The 21215-nt window shown below is 46.1% G+C and overlaps 2 protein-coding genes across 4 annotated transcripts in view; both read left to right on the top strand.

Annotated features, from left to right (window-relative positions):
• LOC129062319 (sodium/potassium-transporting ATPase subunit alpha-4) overlaps positions 1–7571 on the top strand; it is a 42296-nt gene extending 34725 nt beyond the window's left edge. For both annotated transcript variants that reach the window (XM_054563226.1, XM_054563225.1), the window contains 4 exons: positions 2376–2506; positions 2621–2722; positions 7155–7246; positions 7543–7571. In XM_054563226.1, coding sequence (XP_054419201.1) covers positions 2376–2506; positions 2621–2722; positions 7155–7246; positions 7543–7571 — 354 coding nt within the window. The remainder of the gene's footprint in view (positions 1–2375; positions 2507–2620; positions 2723–7154; positions 7247–7542) is intronic.
• A 3776-nt stretch (positions 7572–11347) lies between these two features.
• Positions 11348–20320, top strand: CASQ1 (calsequestrin 1). Of its 2 annotated transcripts, XM_054562819.1 has the most exons (11): positions 11348–11821; positions 13565–13649; positions 14457–14557; positions 14774–14885; positions 15196–15269; positions 15611–15741; positions 16854–16899; positions 17290–17344; positions 17562–17662; positions 18468–18542; positions 19687–20320. In XM_054562819.1, the coding sequence occupies exons 1-11, from the start codon at positions 11543–11545 to the stop codon at positions 19849–19851; spliced, it is 1224 nt and encodes a 407-aa protein (XP_054418794.1). In that variant the 5' UTR covers positions 11348–11542; the 3' UTR covers positions 19852–20320. The 2 variants fall into 2 exon arrangements, with proteins under 2 accessions (XP_054418794.1, XP_054418795.1); XM_054562820.1 differs by lacking the exons at positions 14774–14885; positions 15196–15269.
• Positions 20321–21215: the final 895 nt, after the last annotated feature.

Raw genomic sequence — 21215 nt, 5'->3', positions numbered from 1 at the left:
ATTAGTGGTTTTTTTTTTTAATCCCTACCCAAGGATATGTTTATTGATTTTATAGAGAGGAAAAGAGAGAGAGAAGCATTGATGTAAGAGATGTACTGTTGCCTACCATACGCACCCCAACTAGGGATCAAACCCACAACCTAGGGATGTGCCCTGACCAGGAATTGAATCCACAACCCTTTGGTACACAGGACACTGCTCCAACCAGTTGAGACACTGACCAGGGTGTCCTTGTTAGTTTATGTCTTGATAACATTTCCCTGCTGCCAAGATGCAGCTTGACATATATTCATTTATAATGAATTAAGGAAAATTTAAATTAATTTGAAGTAATATCAAATTATATCAATGATATCATGAAGTATTGCAAAACAGGTTGAGAACAATTGCCCTGGGCATAATCTCCATAAAGGCAGGGTCTATGTGTCTTCCACAGCTGTGGCTTCCAGATAATTAATTGAGTACAGAGCTGCCCACTCTGAAGGTACTCTACGTACTACTAGAAGCAAGGATAGGTCCTTAGCTTCTAAATATTTCTCACCAATAATTCCATTGATCACCATTTATTCACTCATTTAGCAAATACTCTTTGGACATATTCTATGTACCAGGTACTATTTTGGCCCTGGAGATGTAGTAGTGAACAAAAATGACCAAGTTACTGCTCTTGTGGAGCTTATATTCTAGTTAAAGACAGTTGGTAGGAGTGGGAAACAGATACTAACCAAATATAGTCAATATGTTGGTGTTGGAATTGAGATATGAGAGTCAGTGTGATGGAAAGGTAAAGATAATGGTCAGAGGAATGCTTGAAACCAAAATCACAAAGAAATTGTAGCTATTAGAAAGACACTGTCTGGAGTTTAACCATGGGAGCAAGCAATCCAGGTGGGAAGTGGAGGACAACAACACCGCTGGAAGAAAAAGAAGCCAAGGAACTGCAAGGCCTTGGTATTAGATCATCAACATAGATATTTAAATCTCTGAAAAGGAAGACAGGAGCATTGTTAGGGTGACAGTGAGTCAGTAGCTAAAATCAAGTGATGATGGGAGTGCCTCCAGTGTCAGTAGCTGAATGCAGGGAAGGACAAGGGTGGTGAGATCTAATACATACTAAGGAGCTGATTGGTCTTTCTAAGTTCAATACTTGACTCATCATTTTCAGCCTTTGTTTTCTCATTATTTAAGGTTCTGTATTTCCCTCCAAGTACAACTTTGACCATATTCCATGATGTGTAGTATCTAATTATTGTTCAGTCCTATTTATTTTCAAATTCTTTCTATAATCTACAAGTTATTTAGAAACATGTTGTTTTATTTTTTAAAACACAAGATTTTTCCCCATTCTCATTTAGATGCACCTCTTTTGTGTTCCCATAGCCCTCTGTGACCTTCCTTATAACTTACTTACTGTTCTCACATAACATATTTATCTTCCCCACTGGACTCTAAGTTCCTTACACATAGAGTGTAAATAAAAGAATGAATGAGACCTGGCTGGGTGGCTCAGTTGGTTGGAGTATTGTACCATACATCAAAAGGTTGCAGGGTCAACTCCAGGTCAGGGCATATACTTAGGTTGTGGGTTTCAAGGGAGGCAACCTATCAATGTTTCTCTCTCACATTGATGTTTCTCTCTTTCTCTCTCTCTCTCTCTCTCTCTCTTCCCCTCTTCCCTCCCCCCCTCCTTCCTCTTTCTCTAAGATCAATGAACATATCCTTGGGTGAAGATCTTTGTTTAAGACTTTATGTTTTTAGAGAGAGGGGAAGGGAAGGAGAAAGAGGAAGAAAAACATCAATGTGTGGTTTCCTCTTGCATGCCCCCCACTGGAGACCTAGCCTGCAACCCAGGCATATGCCCTGATGGGGAATCGAACTGGGAACCCTTCAGTTCTCAGGCCAGCACACAATCCACTGAGCCACTCCAGCCAGGGCCTTGGGTGAGGATTTTTTTAAAAAAAGAATAAATGAGTGGAGGAATTCTATCTCTTATATGGTATTACCCTTCAGATATTCCTCTCCCCTCTGCATTCAGATTCTCCTTTGGCCCAACATTTCTTACTTACCTATCTCCTCTGAGACTGCTTTTCTCTTGAAGTCCACCTCTTCCCTTACACCACCCTTCCTAGTACTTATTGAGCCAAAGCATGTGCCATTCACTGAACTGAGCATGGAAGGGGACACAAAGGCAAATAAAATGTCTTATGACTAATTCATCAGGTAAGGAAAACATATAAACAACTCATAATGTGACATGAAAAATGCTAAGAGAGATCTAAGCAAAGTTCTGTGGGAGTCTAAAGACCTAACTCAGCCTTGGAGTCTGGGAAGGCATGTGTCTGAATCCCTTCTGACACTGCCCGCCTTCTCCACAGACATTTGAGCAACGGAAGGTTTTGGAGTTCACCTGCCAAACAGCCTTCTTTGTCAGCATCGTGGTGGTGCAGTGGGCTGACCTCATCATCTGCAAGACCCGCCGCAACTCATTCTTCCAGCAGGGCATGAAGTGAGTGCCCCGCAAGAGCCCCAGTCGTCTCCCAAACCTGCACTGCAGGGCCACACCATTGTTCCTACCTCTCCCTCCTTGTCTCCAACACACTCTGAAACATTTTTTTCCCAGAAACAAGATCCTAATATTTGGCCTCCTAGAGGAGACATTACTGGCTGTGTTTTTATCCTACACTCCAGGCATGGACATGGCCCTGCGAATGTACCCGCTCAAGTGAGTAAGGGAGGGGTGCAAGTAGGGGAAACTGCCAGGGAATAGGTGCCTGAACAGGGAAGGCCCAGCTGAGGTCCACCTCCATAAGCAGGGTACGCTCAGTTATATAAGAAGAATTGTCTGTGCTCTGACAAATGCTTCTTATTTAGGGAGGGATTAGGGACTGTGTTAAGTGATCACAACCCACTAGACATGCAATTTGCAGACTTACCATGATTTCCAGAATGGCGTATTTTTCTTTTTATGATGATGTGTGGTTGACTGTTCAAGGATACAAATCCTCAGAGCTGAAGTAATCATAAAATTAGCCCAATATATGTGGCTGATTCTGTTGTACTTATGCAAATATGTTTTAATGTACATCTGAAAGTCTTATTGTTTGGTACCTTGTTTTATTCCAGTCCCATGTTTTGTTTCTCACATTAGTATAAGCTTGTAAAAAATTCTATTTAAAATTTTTACAGAGAAAAAAACAAAACTCCCATTCCACTCCACTCACACTCACCTCCCTATTTGCACAGGTAACTTCTGTTAATGATTTGGTGTATATTTTTACAACTCATTTTTATGCATTTACATACTTTGCTCACTTTTCTGTCCCTTAGAGTGTTTTATACCATGCTTTGTATACTGTAGCTGCTCAACTAATATTTAATAAAAGAGACTGTCATTGTCCTTAAATACTGACAATCCCAGTTTGAATTGCTTTTTTTTTAACTTTATGATTAAAATTGGCATATAATATTATATTAGTTTCAGGTGTACAAAACAATTATTCACAGTAAATTTAGTCACCATCTGTCACTATACATAGTTACCCAGGTTTGAATTTCAACTCTGTGGTGTTTTATTCTGGGGCCTTGGAGAACTTCTTAATTATTATGAGCCCCAGCTTCATCTGCAAAGTCTCAATAATATAAACTATGCAGGTTTTTGTGAGAATTAACATGTAGAAATGCATATAATGCACCAAACCTGGGGCGTGGGTCATAGTGAGTCCTTTGTTAAAAGTAACTCTGTTATTGCTGTTAATAATGCTAATATATAAGTAATAATATGTGCAGCTGAGCATTGCCTGGGCTCCCAAACGCTCTGTATATATACTTTGGCCCTAAAATTCATTGAGATGATTTATTCTGTGTGTTTCTCTATCCTCTTTTCCTTGATTGCTGAACTCATTGAGATCGAAGACCATTATGTCATCATTTTCATTTCCTCACGAGCCAATATGAACAGAGTAGATATATAATGATTGTTGTTGAGTGAATGGGTGACTGTATGTCTATAACTGTTTATATTTGTGTGTATATGTATGTGTGTATGTGGAAAACTTGGCCTAGGCCAAGTTTGTGTAATAGAGTAGCCACTATCCTTATGAGACTGTTCAGTTCTTGAAACATGGCTAGCATGATGGAGAAACTGAATTTGTAAATTTATTTAGTTTTAGTAAATTTAAAGTTCAAAACTACAGCAGTATCAAATATTTTTCTTTTTTTTTAGTATATTTTATTGATTATGCTATGCTGTTGTCCCATTTTTTTAATCCCCTTTATTCCCCTCCCACCAGCATTCTCACCCTCCCAACCCCCCACTTAGTTCATGTTCATGGGTCATACATTTAAGTTATTTGGCTATTCTTAACCTCCCCCTGCCTATTTTGTACCTACCATTTATGCTTCTTATTCCCTGTACCCTCTCCCCTATTCTCTCCACTCCCCCTCCCCACGAATAACCCTCCATGTGATCTCCATTTCTGTGACTCTGTTTCTGCTCTAGTTGTTTCCTTAGTTTGTTTTTGTTTTTTTTTAGGTTCAGTTGTTGATAGTTGTGAGTTTGTTGTTATTTTACTGTTCATATTTTTTTATCATTTTCTTTTTCTTAGATAATTCCCTTTAACATTTCCTATGATAAGGGCTTGGTGATGATGAACTCCCTTAACTCAACCTATCTGGGAAGCACTTTATCTGCTCTTCCATTCTGAATGATAGCATTGCCGGATAGAGTAATCTTGGATGTAGGTCCTTGCCTTTCATGACTTCGAATACATCTTGCCAGCCTCTTCTTGCCTGAAAGGTTTCTTTTGAGAAATCAGCTGATAGTCTTATCAGTACTCCTTTGCAGGTAACTGTCTCCTTTTCTCTTGCTGCATTTAAAATTCTCTCCTTATCTTTAATCTCGGGTAATGTAATTATGATGTGCTTTGCTGTGTGCTTCCTTGGGTCCAGCTTCTTCAGGACTCTCTGTGCTTCCTGGATTTACTGGTAGTCTATTTCCTTTGCCAGATTGGGGAAGTTCTCCTTCATTATTTTTACAAATAAGTTTTCAATTTCTTGCTCTTCCTCTTCTCCTTTGGCACCCCTATGATTAAGATGTTGAAACATTTAAAGATGTCCTGGAGGTTCCTAAGCCTCTTCTCATTTTTTTGAATTCTTGTTTCTTCATTCTGTTCTGGCTGAATGTTTATTTCTTCCTTCTGCTCCAAATCATTGATTTGAGTCCCGGTTTCCTTCCCTTTACTGTTGGTTCCCAGTATATTTTTCTTTACTTCACTTTCTTTACTTCACTTTGCATAGTCCTCACTTTTTCCTCTATTTTGCGACCACACTCAACCATTTCTGTGAGCATTCTGATTACCAGTGTTTTAAACTCTGCATCTGATAGGTTGGCTATCTCTTCATCACTTAGTTCTACTTTTAGAGCTTTGATCTGTTATTTCACTTGGGCCATATCGTGTGTGTGTGTGTGTGTGTGTGTGTGTGTGTGTGTGTGTGTGTGTTGACACACCTGTTACATTGTAAGGGGCAGAGCCTTAGGTATTCACCAGGGCTGGGTAACCCACATAGCTGCATTGTGGCGCTGTATGTGAGGGAGGGATCAGAGAGGGAACAATGTTACTTGCTTGGCTCTTGCCCCACTTTCAGTCACTTCTCCCACTACCCACAAGCAAACTGGGACCTTCTAGTGCTGACTCCTGGGTGGATGGGTTTATGTACATTCTAGAACCCTGTGGATCTCTCCAATGAACTGTCCTGTGAGGCTGGGAGTTTCTTTGGCTGCCGCAGCCCCCACAAATTTTTGTAGCCAGAGGTTTTGAGGCTTTATTTCCCCATGCTGAAACCCTGGATTGCATAGTCTGTCTCACTCCCCAGTTGTTCCTCCTGGTTTATTTACACACAAATGTGGGACTGCCAGCTGCTGTCTTGCCCATCCAGTCCTCGAGCAACAGCCTTGCTGCTGGCCCTCTCCAACCTGGCTGCCCATCTCCACCTCTCCTACCGGTCTGGATGAATGTTTCTTATTTAACTCCTTGGTTCTTGGATTTCCATACCGTTCAATTTTCTGAAAGTTCTGGTTATTTTTTGTTTGTAAATTTGTTGTTGTCCTTTTGGTTGTGCAAGAAAGCAAAGTAAATGTACCTATGCCTCCACCTCGGCCAGAAATCTATTTTTCTATTAAGTAAAACTTTACTGTTAAGTTGGACTACATTTTCCTTTAACCATTGAAAATTTAGTGTCTGACTTGCAAAGTACTGTGAGTATAAAAGATTCACTAGATTTCAAAGATTGAGAATTACAAGGAGAATAAACTATGCCATTTATAACACTGATATTGATTACATTTTGAAATGATAATATTTTGGATATATTCAGTTAAGTAAAATATATTATTAAAATTAATTATTTTTTAAATATTTTATTTATTTTTAGAGAGGGGAAAGGAGGGTGAAAGAGAGGGAGAGAAACACAAATATATGGTTGCCTCTCAGGCATCCGCTGCTGGGGATCTGGACTGCAAACTAAGCATGTGCCCATATTGGGAATCGAACCAGCAACCCTTTGGTTTGCAGGATGGTGCTCATTTCACTGAGCCATGCTAGCCAGGGCTAATTGTTTCTTTTTACTCATTTTAATGTGACTACTAGAATATTAAGTTTCACATGCAGCTCATAACACATTTCATTCAGAGAGAGCTGGGCTAGGCCATCTCTCTGTCAACCAAAAGAACAAATCTTGTCTTTCTTCGACCCCTCCCCACAGTCCATCTTTCTGGTCTCTAATTACAAAGTAGGTTCAGAAAGAAAAATGTCTCCATCATTGCAACATGGAAGAGTATGTATGTTCCCTGGAAAAATATCCTCACACATCTAGTCTCAGATAGACCTCTCCTGCTTGGATAGCCTCCCCTTGGTGGGTACAAAGGCATACAGTACCCAGAAAGCAAAGGGGGCCTTCCTTAGCAACTCCACAAAGTTGGCAGATAATCTCCGTGAATACTGCTTGTACCTCTGATGTGGCATTTATCTCTCCTTCCTCATCCCCAGACTCTGATCTCCTCAGGCCCTATGCTCAATGCTTGTATGCTATTCCCTGCATCTGCCTTTCTCTAAGCCTCTCTGTCTCCTGCCACACTGAACAACTCTTGCTCTCTACAGGATATTATGGTGGCTCTGTGCCACTCCCTACAGCCTTCTAATCTTTATCTATGATGAAGTGAGAAAACTCACCATTCGGCATCATCCTGGCGGTGAGGCTCCCCATACCCCACTGTGACTGAGGGGTCTCCAGCCTCCTAACTAGCTCTCCCATCCCTCCTGTACCATTCCTCCAGTACCATTTCCCTCTTTCCCCTTCACTGCCTGGGTTGTGCATGGACTCTGGTCCTTCAGTCCTTGATTCCACCATCTTGCTCCTTCCATTCCTCGGTGCCCTGAATTCCACACTCAGGCCTTTCACCTGGCCTTCACTTACCTTTCTGCTCATCTCCCCTTTCTACCTCCACATTGTCTTCCCCAATTCACCCTGGTGTCTTCTCTTCCACAGGCTGGCTGGAAAATGAGACCTACTATTAAACTCAATGGAGGAAGAACTTCACATGACATGGGGGCATCCTAAGAGCCTGTAATGTGGGGACTAAGGATTATGAGTTTGGCACAACATCTGAATTGGGACAAAGAGATGCTGGGATGAATCACCTTGGATGAAAGAGACAGATAATCCTGGGGCTGGATTGAGGGGCACCTTGGGTAGGAGTTAGAGTGGGTTGAGGGTAACGAAGTCCTGCGTGTGTCTGGCTGGAGCCCAGCTGAGAGGTGCCTTGTCCTATTGAATTAGTAGCCAGATTGGAGAATAAATATTCACAACATCTCTCACCTGGCTGGATGCGTCATATCTGATTTTGGGAAAATGGAGATTACTATAACACTCTCATTCTAGATCTTCATGGCAGCTGGGCAGCAAAAGTCAGGGGCCCAGTTGAGGCTGGGAGGGCAGCAGAATCAAACATCATTGTCCCTTGAGGGCTATGCCAATGTTAAAGTCACTCCCTGACCTGATGGAGAACAAGGGCAGGACAAGTCAAGATGGAATCAGAGAAATGGAAGAGGAGGAGAAAAGAGAATCAGAGCTATACCCTACAGAGAGGACTACAGCGCCCACATCCAGTGCTAGCAGGTGGGTACATCCAGCTCCCGCTTCAGTTCCTCATATCAGCCTATAGAATCAGAGTTTTAGTTCTAGAAGAGATCTTATTTCATCAATGAAGAACCTGAGGTCCAGTCCAGGGAGGTTAAGTAACTTGGGAAGGGTCACATGGTAAGTGGTGAATGTGGGGCCTCCACCCCTCCTCTGAGGATGGTATTGGTAATCCCTGCCTTCCACCCCTTTTTCCCTGCTGTTGCCTTGAAATAGAGGCTGAAACAATACTTTCTGGATCCATATAGCCTTTACTTTAGGTGAAGCACCCTGCCCCATCATGTCCCAGGTTCCACAAAGGATGATGGACATTCCCCAAATCCTGGTCTCTGAGCCTGAGCCCACAAACTTTGCTGCATCTCTTGTGGATGAGGAGTCCCCAAGGAGCCCCTCTCTCCTGCCGGGCTCTTCCTTCCTCTTCACCCATTCACTGGCTCTGTTTTGTGAGTTGGTCTACTTTGCCCTGGGGGTCAGTTCATTTTCAGGCTTCTTTTGGAGGAGAGGAGCGGCTGTGCCCTAACAAGATATAGAGCAAGAGAGAAATGCTAAGGAAAACTGGGGGGAATCATAGACTGTCATCAAAATCAAAGTAAATGGGTTTAGTGATTGCATAGTATGTCTGCAGTGGGACAATGGCCTTATACCACCCACTAATTCACACGACAAATATATTCTTACTACTCTGCCTTATTTTATAGATGAAGAAACCAAGGTCTTTCTTGTTCCTGAATTTGTGCCCTTCACCACTTTTCAGGCTAGTCTTACAGTGAAGGCTGGACCAAAAATATACAATAAAAAAAAACACAGTATAGTGATGGAGGAAGGGCCATGGGCAGGTCTGGATGGGAGGCCATGGGCTAGCAAAGAGAAGAGCAATGTAAGGTACAGTCAACCACTCTTCCCTACATCCCTCTCTCCCTCAGAGGTTCTCCCCACCTATGCTTCCCTCCCTCCTCCAATGCAAGGTCTCCTAGGGACAGAGCTCTATCAGTTTGGGGTCTTCCCCTCAGCTGCTGACACAGCTGAACCAGACCCTGGAAGATGAAGGGACCAGGGTGCGTAGGAGTGAGGTTTGGAGGGCCCAGCTCCTCAGGTTTCAGGAGCAAGAGCTTCAGGTGTCTGGTGGGTTAAAAATACAGAGGTCCCAAATCAGAGTCATTTGATACCAGTGGTTGAGCCTGCTGAGTCCAAGGGCCTGAAAGCAGGGCTCCAGAGCAAAGGGACTGAGCAGAAGGTAGAAAGCAAAGCATCAGAGAGAAAAGGATAGGTGAGGCAGCTACTGGAAAGCCTATGGTGGAACTGAAGAGCCAAGGTCAAAGAGAGAGAGCAGAATGGAATGAAAATTCTGGTAACTGCAGGAGAAGATGAGGAAATGGAGCAGGCCTTGGGCCACCATTTGGTCCCATTTCACACCCTTCAGGGTACAGAAGGTCAGATTCATCATGGACAAGTCTAATGTTCCAATGTCTCTATCCAAATGTTTCCCCTCCCCCAGAGTGCAGCAGACATGAGAAACTGGGGCTGGATGTGATTTAGGTCATCTACTTCTGAGAGGGTCTGCCCATCTGTCTGTTCTGGTTGTGGGGCTGTGGGCACGTTAGTCACTCTCCTGTGAGACCAGGAGATGGGTTCTGAGGTCTCTCCAGCTCAAACATGCCCTGCTTAAGCTAGCTCTGGCCTCTCCTTCTCCAGTGACAGTTGTCCCTCTTAAACACACTCCTGCCACAATCCTGAGATTTCCCGTGGCTTGCTTGCCTTTACCATGTAAGGTCTGCCCCACTGCAGTGTGGAAAAGTTACTCTAACAGAATTTCATGCCGCTACCTGAGTGCAAAATAAACACCGTCACAAAAGCAGAGCAATCTCAGGGTGGGTGTGAGAGGTTTCTGACTTTGGTCTAGCCTCTCTATGGTATCCCCCATTCCTCAGTTTACCTGTAAATGGTAAGAACCATGGAGGACCAATAAGAAGGCCCTCTTTTCATTCCTAGGTTACAGAGTTGAACTCATCCACTTGACCCTCACCCTTAGGCTGGACTCGAAAAAGTTAAAGCCCCTCCCCTCCAACTCCGGTTGGCTCTTAGGTGCCCAGGAATTAATCTACATCCTTGGCTCAGGACACACAGCCCTCCTCTTCATGATTTCTCACTGTTAATTTTTTTTCCCTAATGTTTCTACTTGATCCTGTTTGTCAGAGACATAGGAATGAATGACTGCTGTTCACTGCTGTCCTTGGGGCCATTCATCCTGGGAGCCCTCCCTCTCCACTGTGTCCAGAAAACTGAGTCCCATAGGACCAGAGCTGAGAGCTCAAGCAGGTGGCAACAGCCAAGGGTTTTCCCCATTCCTCATGGGCAGAGAAACCCCAAATGCACATCTCTCTGGAATGGATGTGGCCAACATTGCCCAGCCCATGCCTGCCTTTCCCCTGCCTTCCCAAGTTAGGAGTGTTGAGTGAAGCAAAGGAAACCAGATGGAGCTCAGCCAGGTCTCCAGTCCTGGACACGGCTCCATCTTGTATTCAGAGAATGACCTCATCCTTGGTCCTGGTTCTTTAAAGAGAAGTGCAGGGGGTCTCTTTACTGCAGCCTGGACTCTATTTTCATTGCCCTCTCTTCTCTACAGGATCAAAGAAGCAGACTTCACCTGGAGAACATTCCAGGTTTTAGGACTTAGAATTAATACTGCATTTGTCCCTTCTCCCCCGTATTATGAATTTAACCTCTAACCCAGAACATCTCCCTCTTTACACCCCCATATCCTTCTGTCTGAGTCCCCTTGCCCTCACTTCTCCTAATTACCCCAACTCCCTCCTCCACCAGCCCCAGTTTTATTTACCTCCGACTCATCTGGTTTTATTTTTAGCTCCAGCTTTTTCCTTTCTTAATATGGTGATGAGCTCTTATGCTGGTGTGGGGACGGGGCTGAGGAGCTCTGGATATTGTGGGGAGGGAGGGGAAGAAGGCTCTGGCAGCTTGGAGGAGAGGTGCAGGAGGTGGGAGGATTCCAGTCTTACGGAGCTGTACTGGCCTCAGAAGGTTACCCGTCTCTCCTGCCAATTTTGGAAACATATTTAGACAGGACCAGGTGGGGCCAAGAGGTGCCAATCTCAGGGGCAGCTCGGGTTGCCTCCCCGCCCCCTGCTCCTATTCCTCCTCCTGACCCTTTTTCTCTTGGCTCTGTTGACAGAGTCTCTAAGACCCAGCAGTGTCCTCTGTCCACTGCCCTAGGCAATTTCCCACTTCACTCCCACCGTGAGACTCTAACTCAGGATTCAGGACCTGGGGGCCCCTCCCTACCCCAGCGAACCTCTTCTGAACCGGGAGAGACAACCTAGACCTCACTACCTCCATGAGTGCTGCAGACAGGATGCGGGGCAGAGCTGTGCTGGGCCTGCGGCTGGTGCTGCTGACACTGCTGGTGTTAGGGACTCCTGAGTCAGGGGTGCAGGGGGAGGATGGGCTGGACTTCCCCGAGTATGATGGTGTGGACCGTGTGGTCAATGTCAACGCAAAGAACTACAAGAATGTGTTCAAGAAGTACGAGGTACTGGCACTTCTCTACCATGAGCCCCCCGAGGATGACAAGGCCTCGCAAAGACAATTTGAGATGGAGGAGCTGATCCTGGAGGTAAGTGCTGGGATCTGCCTGCCTTCAGGGCGCACCAAGCCCTCTCTTCAAATCCTCTGTCCTACAACCCCACAGACGCCTTGGAGGGTGGGGTCTTGGACCAGGGACAGTGCGGCAGAATGCTCTCATTTTAACCAACAGGACCCAAGTGGCATGTGGCCTCAGTCAAATGAAAAACCGAGACATGGGGACCCAAAAGTACTACTGCAGTCAGGCCATTTTAGGAGAGAGGGCACTGAAAGGAATGTCTCCTCGATACTGTGGGAGGCTGGGGGATTTTTGGAAGGGAGGCAAAAAAGGAAAAGAGATTCTTTAGGGGAAGGGAGAGAAGTGCAGCACAAAGGACTGCACCCCTCATCCACACTCCTAGCCAGAATATGCCCCTCTGTATACACTTGAGGAGCAGCACCCCAAAGAGATCTAAACTGAGTAAAATTTAAATGTTATTAATATCTTGTATGTCATTTATTTCATGGCTAAGTGTTCACTAGAGACCGCCATGTCTTCCAGGGGTGGTCTAGTCCCTCCCTCTTCCTCCTTTCCCTTACTTCCCATCTGCCCCTATTAGATCAAGCTGGATATTCTGATTAGAAAATTCTTGAGGCTTCAGAATGCCTTCTCCAACTTCTCTTTGTAGGAAGATTCTCCTCACCCCCAAGCTGACTTCAGGCCCAAAGGAGAGAGGAGCTATTATAACAAGAAAAAAATGCCTGTGTGGGGGGACGATCGGGAGATATCGTCACATCCCCCCTCCAGGAGACAGCATGTGTTAGCAGCTCCTTGTCCAAGGTTCAGCAGCCCCTTGTCTAGCTTGGCAATGCAGATAGGCCCGGTCTTACCCAGAGCTTGGAGTATTTCAGGGCAAGATACCAGGACCACAGGCTCTCATTTCTGTGTGCCCCTGCCAGGTGCTGGAACCCGCCATCTGATTAATAAGCTGAGTATTTTTATCCTGAGTGCTCAGCATCCATGGCCATCTACCTGGCAACTGCCTCGCTTCTAGTCCTCCTGAGACTCCAGGAACCGAGTCTGTGCTGGGTGGGGTTAAAGCCACAAGCCATGCCCAAGGGACAGCACAGCAGCCCTGAGAGCCCAGCTGGCAGGCTGATAGGCAGGGACCTGGGGAGACAGGCTGAGGTAGATAGTGACAGGAAAAGTTAGCCTGGATGAGGACAGCCCAGCCCATTTCTCCTCTGGTCTCTGGCTCTCTTCCTCTGAGGGTTATGAGTGCTGGCCGCTGTGTCCTCTACTCTCAGCTTTCAGGCATTCCCCATCATCAGCAATGTGACCAGACCCCCCCCCCGCCACCTACCCTCTACTTTCTTGCTCTCCAAGATTTTTCCCATCGTGGGTGACTTGTGAGAATCCCAGAGATGTCACCTCATACCGGTCATGGCCTTTGATAAAGACAGAGTGCGTGGGCTCAACCCGGAGCAAGGAAAAGGCCTCAGTCTCTAAAAGCAGACTCCTCAGCATTCTTGAGGAAACAGGAGAATCACGCATAGTGCTTCAAAGTTCAACATAATAAGCACATTGCAAACAAGCAGCAAATGTTCAGAAATTAAAACAGAGCTAAAAACAAAAGGGTGGGGTTGTAGGGAAAGGGGCAATATTCCGGATCCTTGCACAGTGTCAATGTAAACTCTTCCATTCCCCCAATCCCAAATGACCTGACTTGGAAGCGTGAGATGGGGAATAGGGGTTACTAAAAATTCCAGGGGCTGACTTTAATCCTCCCTGCAGTTAGCAGCCCAAGTTCTGGAAGACAAGGGTGTTGGCTTCGGGATGGTGAACTCTGAGAAGGATGCAGCTGTAGCCAAGAAACTAGGTAAGGGCGGGTTGGGAACACAAAGGGGGGAAGGTGGCTTGTGAGACTGGACGAGCAGCCCTTGTGTAGGAGACGAACTCCACCATGTGTCTTCTGTAAGGGGAAGAAAATACAGAAATTGAAAGGGATATGGCTGAGTGTCCTGGCCTCTTCTATTCTTTATAGCGTCACATGCTCAAATCCCAGAAAGAGGTGGACGTGGACTTCTTCAAATGTTTTTCAGATAACTAAAAAACAGGGCTAGGTGCGAGGGGGACAAAGGAACTCAGGTCTCACTCAGGTGGAGCTGGAAAGACTTCCACAAACTCCTCTTCTCACCCCTCTCCCTCCAGAACCGTGGCTAGATATTACAGCACCTGCCACCAGGGGGCAACACAGCCTGAGAGAGGACGTGAGGTGTGGATGGGGGCGGGGTGGTCAGTGATGAAGTCATCTGATCAGTAACTCATTAAGAGAGGGTTAAAGGGCTTAACTGGCAACTAGCTACTGCAGTCCTCAGAGTAGGTAAGATGAATATCTCTCTCTAGTATGGCAAACAAAAAGGAAGAAATCTTGTTAGAGTCTATATCTTCCTACAGCCCCTCCTACACCCTAACCTGATCCCAGCTTCTCCCGGGAGAGTCCCTTCGGCCAAGCTAGCTTCCTCAGCTAAATCCAAGGGCTAGACACCAGGGGTGTAGGGCTAAAGGGCAGTGGAGGCGGGTATGGGGTACAGTGGGATTATGGAACTGAGCTGTGACCCTGGGTTTGGACCCTTGGTTCTGTGGGAAAGTTGGCATCATGGCTCACCTCAGGCCCACTCTCTAGGACTAACTGAAGAGGACAGCATCTATGTGTTCAAGGGAGATGAAGTCATTGAGTATGATGGCGAGCTTTCTGCTGACACCCTGGTGGAGTTTTTGCTTGATGTGAGGATTCATTACCCTGGACCCGATGGCCTTACTTTAAGTCTTTATGCCCATCTCTGACCAATCCCGACCTTACACACACACACACACACACACACACACACACCCCAGAGAACCTCTTCTTCCTGTTTTCAAGACCTCTTCTCCCTCATCCTTTTCTCTGCTTCTACCAATGAGGACAGAAACTCTCTTCCTTCAATGTCACTGCTCTTCCAGGTCCTAGAGGACCCTGTAGAATTCATTGAGGGTGAACGAGAGCTGCAGGCATTTGAGAACATCGAGGATGAGAACAAACTCATTGGCTACTTCAAGAACAAAGACTCAGAGCGTGGGTAAACTTCAGACTCCACGGTTCCTCTCCCTGGTTTCCACCACTTAGTCCACTTCATGGCCCTCTATCTTCTAACTCCTCTTGCTATAATCAGCCCTATCAACTGCTCTGATCTCTGAGGGTTCCCAGAATGGCACCATCAGCATTCCACCTCCCTCCACCCCATGTTTTAATCACTCTCAGATAGCGAGAGGGTGTGGGTCTCAGAATGAACCCCACCTGCCAAAGGAGAACTGGGAAGACAAGGGGAAGAGGGCTCCCTGGCACACCCTGCTGTCCTGGAGACTGACCCTGAATCCCCTTTCAGATTACAAGGCCTACGAGGACGCCGCAGAGGAGTTCCATCCATATATCCCCTTCTTTGCCACCTTCGACAGCAAGGTTCTCCTCCCCAGAACATATTGTGTCTCCCTCGCCCTCCTCAGCAGCTCTCCAAACCCTCTCCCAGAATCTATGGGGACATTTTCCCTGCCTATGCACCACACTTCCCACTTCCACCTCAGGCTTCCCCCACCCCAAAGATTTTAGATTATCTAACCCGCTCCTCTCTTGTCCCACCAAAGCCCAGAAAAGTGAAGACACTTGTTCAATGTCACAGTTGCAGTGATGAAGCCCTATTTGTCTGACTCCCTTCCTTATACCTGCTTCTCACCATTATGCTTCCCCATAATACTGCTTCTCACCATGATGCCACATCCCCCGCTCCACCCCCATCCCCAAAGGTGGCAAAGAAGCTGACCCTGAAGCTGAATGAGATTGATTTCTATGAAGCCTTCATGGATGAACCTGTGACCATTCCAGACAAGCCCAACAGTGAAGAGGAGATAGTCAACTTTGTGGAGGAGCATAGAAGGTAGGGGCAGAAGCAAACCTCTGAGCAGGGCTAGGACCCCTGTCTGTGACACGGGCTGGGCAAATCTCAGCCAATCAGGAGGCTGCTCTCGCCTTGAGATAATCCACTTCTGCATGCCAGTGCTTATTATACGGACGCTTTTCCACAATATTTTGTGCCCTAACCAGCCCTGAGCCCTTACATGTGGAAGGTTCTCCATAAATGTGTACTGTGGATTGTGATGAGCGTTGAGTGCCTGTGCTCTGCCAGGAACTGAGAGGTGCCTTCTATCTCTGTTACAGCATTTAATCCTTTTAACAACCTCAAGTAAAAATGTTCCATAGTCACTAAATGTCAGAACTGGATTCCAACCCAGATGTGGCTTGTAATCTTTCTCATACATTACCCTACACCCATAGTTCTCAACAGGGTCGAGGGATTGGTGAAATAGGGGAAGAATTTTGCCCTCCAGGGAATATGTGGCGATGTCTGGAGAGATTTTTTTGGTTTGGGGGAATGCTGCTGTTATTTAGTGGGTTGAGGCCAAGGATGTTACTAAACACCCAACAGTGCACCAAACAGCCCCCACAACAAAAGATACCTCTCCCCAAATGTCAGTTGTGCTGAGGTTGAGAAACCCTACCCTAAAAGACATAGCTCTCTTCTTTCACAGTACTTTATAGCTGTAAATACGCCTTCATCAGTGTAAACCACACTCCTCCTCTCTCCCTCTAGGTTATGGTTCCCTTCATCAGGGCAGGAATGAGTTTGCTTTGTTTAGCTTTACCTACACAGCACCTAGCACAGGACTGAGAACATCTCAGACACCCAATTTTATCGAATGAATGAGTGAATGTATGCATGCACGAACAAATACTCAGGTGTCCAGGTTTTACTTTTGTCCCAAAAGTCTCTCTTTCAGTCCACTTGCCCATCACCCTCAGTTCTCTCACCTGTTTAAACCATGAAATGATCTGGGCCTGGTGCCTAGAGTTTAGACTTTGCCAGATAGCTTTGTTCTAAGCTACAAGTGGCCCGTTAGGCATGACCCAGAAGCAGCCTCTACCATGGGGGCCTTCTCAGGGGAGGTTCTCATTCTTATAACACTGAGGAGTGACTCTTGTCTGTTCTAGATCAACCCTGAGGAAACTGAAGCCTGAGAGTATGTATGAGACCTGGGTGAGTACCCTAGACAGGGCCAGGCCCTGGGGGAGCGTAGGTGGCTGCAGAGTCAAGTTCTGGAAACATCCCACACTACTGTTCCTCATGTCTCACTTGTAGGAAAGACAATGCAACAGGAAAGATTGGTTTTTTTCTTCTGAAGAACATGTCACTAGAAGTCGATGAAGATGATAAGGGAGGAGCCACAAGTTCTGGGGTTGGGGGAGGTATAGGGCTCCGGAGCTGAACAGGGCAGTGTCACTTGGGAAAGAGTCACCACTATAAGACTATTCCTGATCCAGAAACTGAATTTTCCTAAAATTCAGGTTCAGGGAAGACATAGGGTCTGTTTTGGGCTCTCTGGCTTCAGGAAGTAGAGCTAAGGCCCTCCTCCTTCCCCCACAACAGGAGGATGATCTGAATGGAATCCATATTGTGGCCTTTGCAGAGGAAGCTGATCCTGGTGAGGGAGGAATACTGGATTGGATGGTGGGGATTGGTGAAAGGGGGAGACAAGGATGTTTTTTATAGTATAGGCTTCATTTGGGAGGCATTCCTGGGAGAGTGCAAGAGGCCCGGGACTAGAAATGTAGAGTTGTGGGAGGCATCTGGACTCTATGTTTTCTGTGTCCCTTTTCTCCCCACCCTAACTTACACTTCTCACTTGTGTTCCCTCCCAGATGGTTATGAGTTCTTAGAGACTCTCAAGGCTGTGGCCCAAGATAACACTGAAAACCCTGATCTTAGCATCATTTGGATTGACCCTGATGACTTCCCCCTGGTAAGAGGCACCACGCAGGCCTGGCTCTCCTAAAGTAGGGCCTGGACTATGGCGCATTCTGAGGGGAGCTTGTTTCAGAGTTCCTATCCCATCTCCTAGCTGGGCCTCTGGGAAATCCTGCCTGTTGCATGCTGAAGGGTACCTTGGGCATGGAGAGAGCCTGAGAAAGGGGAGTAGGATTGGAAGTGAATCATGTGGGACATCACCTACATGACTTCCACAGCAGAACCTAGGCAGGGAACTGTGCCCAGGGTTGACTCCTTCTAGAGAAAACCAGAGTTTTGAGGAGCAGATGGACACATTAACCCTTCATGTGGATGTACACAATCATAGAATCAAAGCACAGAGATTCCCTGTCTCAGGGAATGGCTTTATTTCCAGCTTAATCCCCAACACCCAACACTCATTGTTGAAAGACTAACTGAATGAATAAAGAAATGTAAGGAAATTGGCAATTAACAGGTGTAACTACCTTAGTTTAGAGATGCAGAAACTAAGGGTCAGGGAGGAGTGACTTGCCCAGAGGCACAGGGTCACTCAGGAGCTGATCCAGAATTAGAACAGGGGTTTCCTATCTAGTTCTTGGAAAGGAGTCAATGGCCCTAGTTGGTCCTCCCGATACTTTCCTTTAGGGATTCCTACTCTTTAACTTCTTAGCTTTCTACCCATCCCCCAGGCCCGGCAGCTGGCTCCATCCACCACTCGCTGTGGGTTCAGTGTCCTCTGCCCCGTGCTGACCGTCACACCCTCCCGGACTCACGTGTTCCTCAACTGCATTAAGTGGCCCCATGTTGTCTCTCCACAGCTGGTTCCATACTGGGAGAAGACGTTTGATATTGACCTGTCCGCCCCACAAATAGGAGTTGTCAATGTTACTGATGTAAGTTTCCTTCCCTCACCCCTCACCCCGGTTGACCCCCAACTTTGCTTCTCAGGGTAGCCGGCCCTCCTCTGCTGGTGCAGTTGAGTCCTTCCCAGAAGAATCAGACATACCCAGTCTAATGGGAGGATAGAGGGACAGATTCATGCTCTGAACACAGCCATCTCCACCTGTTAGAACTGGCTGCTCATCCTACAAGGCCCAATTCGAATAGCCTCTTCTCTATCAAGTCTTTCCAGATCTCCCACTTGGAATTATTTTTTCCTTAGCACTCTCAGAGCCCATTCAGCATTGAGAAGATGACTTTCATGTATCTATTTATGCACCATGCGTGTCTCTTCCAGTGGACTTTGAGATTTTTCAGGGCAGAAATCTTCTCATTCACACGATAGGTGCTTTGAAATTGTTTGAGTTGAATTGGATAATCTATAGTCTTTGCTTTCTATAATTCCCAGTTTAACAAGGGAGGAAGGCATTCCATTAATTACCAGGCCATATCTGATAAACTCTATAATAAAAGATACAAACAAAATGCTAGGAAGGCACAGAAATCAAAGTGATTTCTGCTTGAGAAAATCAGAGAAGGGTTTAAAAGGACTGGCATTCAAAGCGGAGGCTGCACAACGTAGAGGGAGTTCTACAAGTGAAAATTATGAGAAGTCATTTTCACACTGATGGAAAAGTTGGTGCAAAAGGTCAAAAGGTCGGAAAATGAATATTCAGATTGGAAAAAGACAACTAGTTTTTTTATGACTTGAGAGTCTAGAGATTTCTGAGAATGGTGCTGGAAAAGGAAGTTATAAAAAGCCTTGAATGCTGGAGTTTTTGACTTTATTCTTTAGGCCATGAAGAGCCGTCAGTGGTTTTGCATCAAGGGCTCAATAGGAGACATCTGTTTTAGGAAACTCAGAATGACAAGGGCATGGCGGAAATAATGAAGGGAGAAGACCTATTTGCCCATCCAGCCTTTTTTTCTACTCCTACTGTTACTGTTCTAGCCTAGACCTTCTTCTCTGACAACTGGTAGATGAAGAGAGGGGACAGAGGATGTAGGGGAAAATGCACAGAGTCCATTGAGTGGGATGACAGGTCCAAAGACCTAAATCAGGCTTAGCTCCAGTCCTCTGTCTGTGCCATGTCCTAGGCTGACAGCATATGGATGGAGATGGATGATGAGGAGGACCTGCCTTCTGCTGAGGAGCTGGAGGACTGGCTGCAGGATGTGCTGGAGGGTGAGATCAACACAGAGGATGATGATGATGATGATGATGACGATGACGACGACGATGATGATGATGACGACGACTAGTTGCTATGGCAACCACCTCTCTGCCCCACCTGCTCAGGCTCCTTCCTGCCTTCCCTGAGCTTCTCCAGAGACACTAGGTCATTTTTTGCCATTGGGTCCCTTGGGGTCTCTATGCTAAGGGCTGAGACCCTAGTCCCTCTTGCCTGATGAGGAAAGGAGTTCCTTTCCCTACACAACAGCCCAGCTATCTCATCTGACTTCTGTTTCTTGTCCCACAATGTCCCTGTACCTATTATTTGTTTCTTCCATTACTCCTTAAATCCTTTCTTGTGGTTTTCTTCTTGCCATATCTCTGGGCCCCAATATCTCTTCTGTTCCCTGCACCTGTGTACACTCTTCCCCCACTCTCTCAGATCCTACATCCTTCTGACTTCCTCTCCCTGTGTTTGGGGCTGTATCTCAGCAATCTCTTGTTAATGTATTTGGGTCAAACCAAGGCTTCAATAAAGGATCTGGGGCAGCTGGGCAAGTGTCTGCCCCTGTGGCAGGAGGGAATCAGCGGGGGTGGGGGGGGCGGCGGGGGGCTTAAGTGTGAGTGCCTTGTGAGGTGCTGCAGATAGGCCATAGGCAGGGAGTTGGGGCTTGCCTCAGGCAGTTATCCCAGAGAAGCTTGGATTATTTATCTGCTGCAAGTCAGCAAGCCTTTGCTGGACACATGGTGTTTGTCTAGCACCGCTGTTAAGCTCTAGGAGAACAGTGAGTGCTGGGCCTGTCCCTGCTCTTGAGCTGATTAGCCTCACTGAGAAGTCAACACAAGCACACTAAACAATGGAAGAAAAATACAAAGTAGTGTGTAATTAAGTGATTATGTGTCACTTGATACCTCCCTCCAGCTCTCATTTGAATGTCAAAACTGAGCCCAAATAACACTTCCTTGGTGAGGCCTTTCCAGAGCTGGTCCCTTCCTCAGTTCATGCCTCTGGATTCACACTGCACCTTTTCTATACACCTCTGTTCTCATACTAAGCACATTCTATGCTAGCTCTTCATTTACATGTCTGTCTGCCCTATTAGACTGTGTGTCCCTTGAAGGCAGGAACACAGGCCTTCTCTGTGTCCACAGGACCTGGCACACAAAAAGGAGTCCCTAATAAATGTTGGTTAAAAAAAGGGACAAATGAATAGAATGGGTTCAGAAGAGAGAGGTCGGGGTCGGCATTAATGGCTTCATTAATGAAGTAAATATCTTTCTAGGCCTTAAAGAATGGGATTTTGACAAGATGCAAGAAAGTTGAGGAGGGAACATTTCAGTCAGTGGAAATGTCTAAAGTACCAGAAGAATATATGTGTCCTTTTGGAGACACAGATGAGACGAGAAGACAAAAAGAGAAGCTAAGTGGAGGCTGTGACATGGAGTGGACATG

This window comes from Pteronotus mesoamericanus, unplaced genomic scaffold (genome assembly GCF_021234165.1).
Source record: "Pteronotus mesoamericanus isolate MK-2021 breed Mesoamerican mustached bat unplaced genomic scaffold, CSHL_Meso_final scaffold_705, whole genome shotgun sequence".
Taxonomy (NCBI): Eukaryota; Metazoa; Chordata; class Mammalia; order Chiroptera; family Mormoopidae; genus Pteronotus; species Pteronotus mesoamericanus.
The sequence above is the reverse complement of the archived record's forward strand: the minus strand, read 5'-3'. Positions and strand labels throughout refer to the sequence as shown.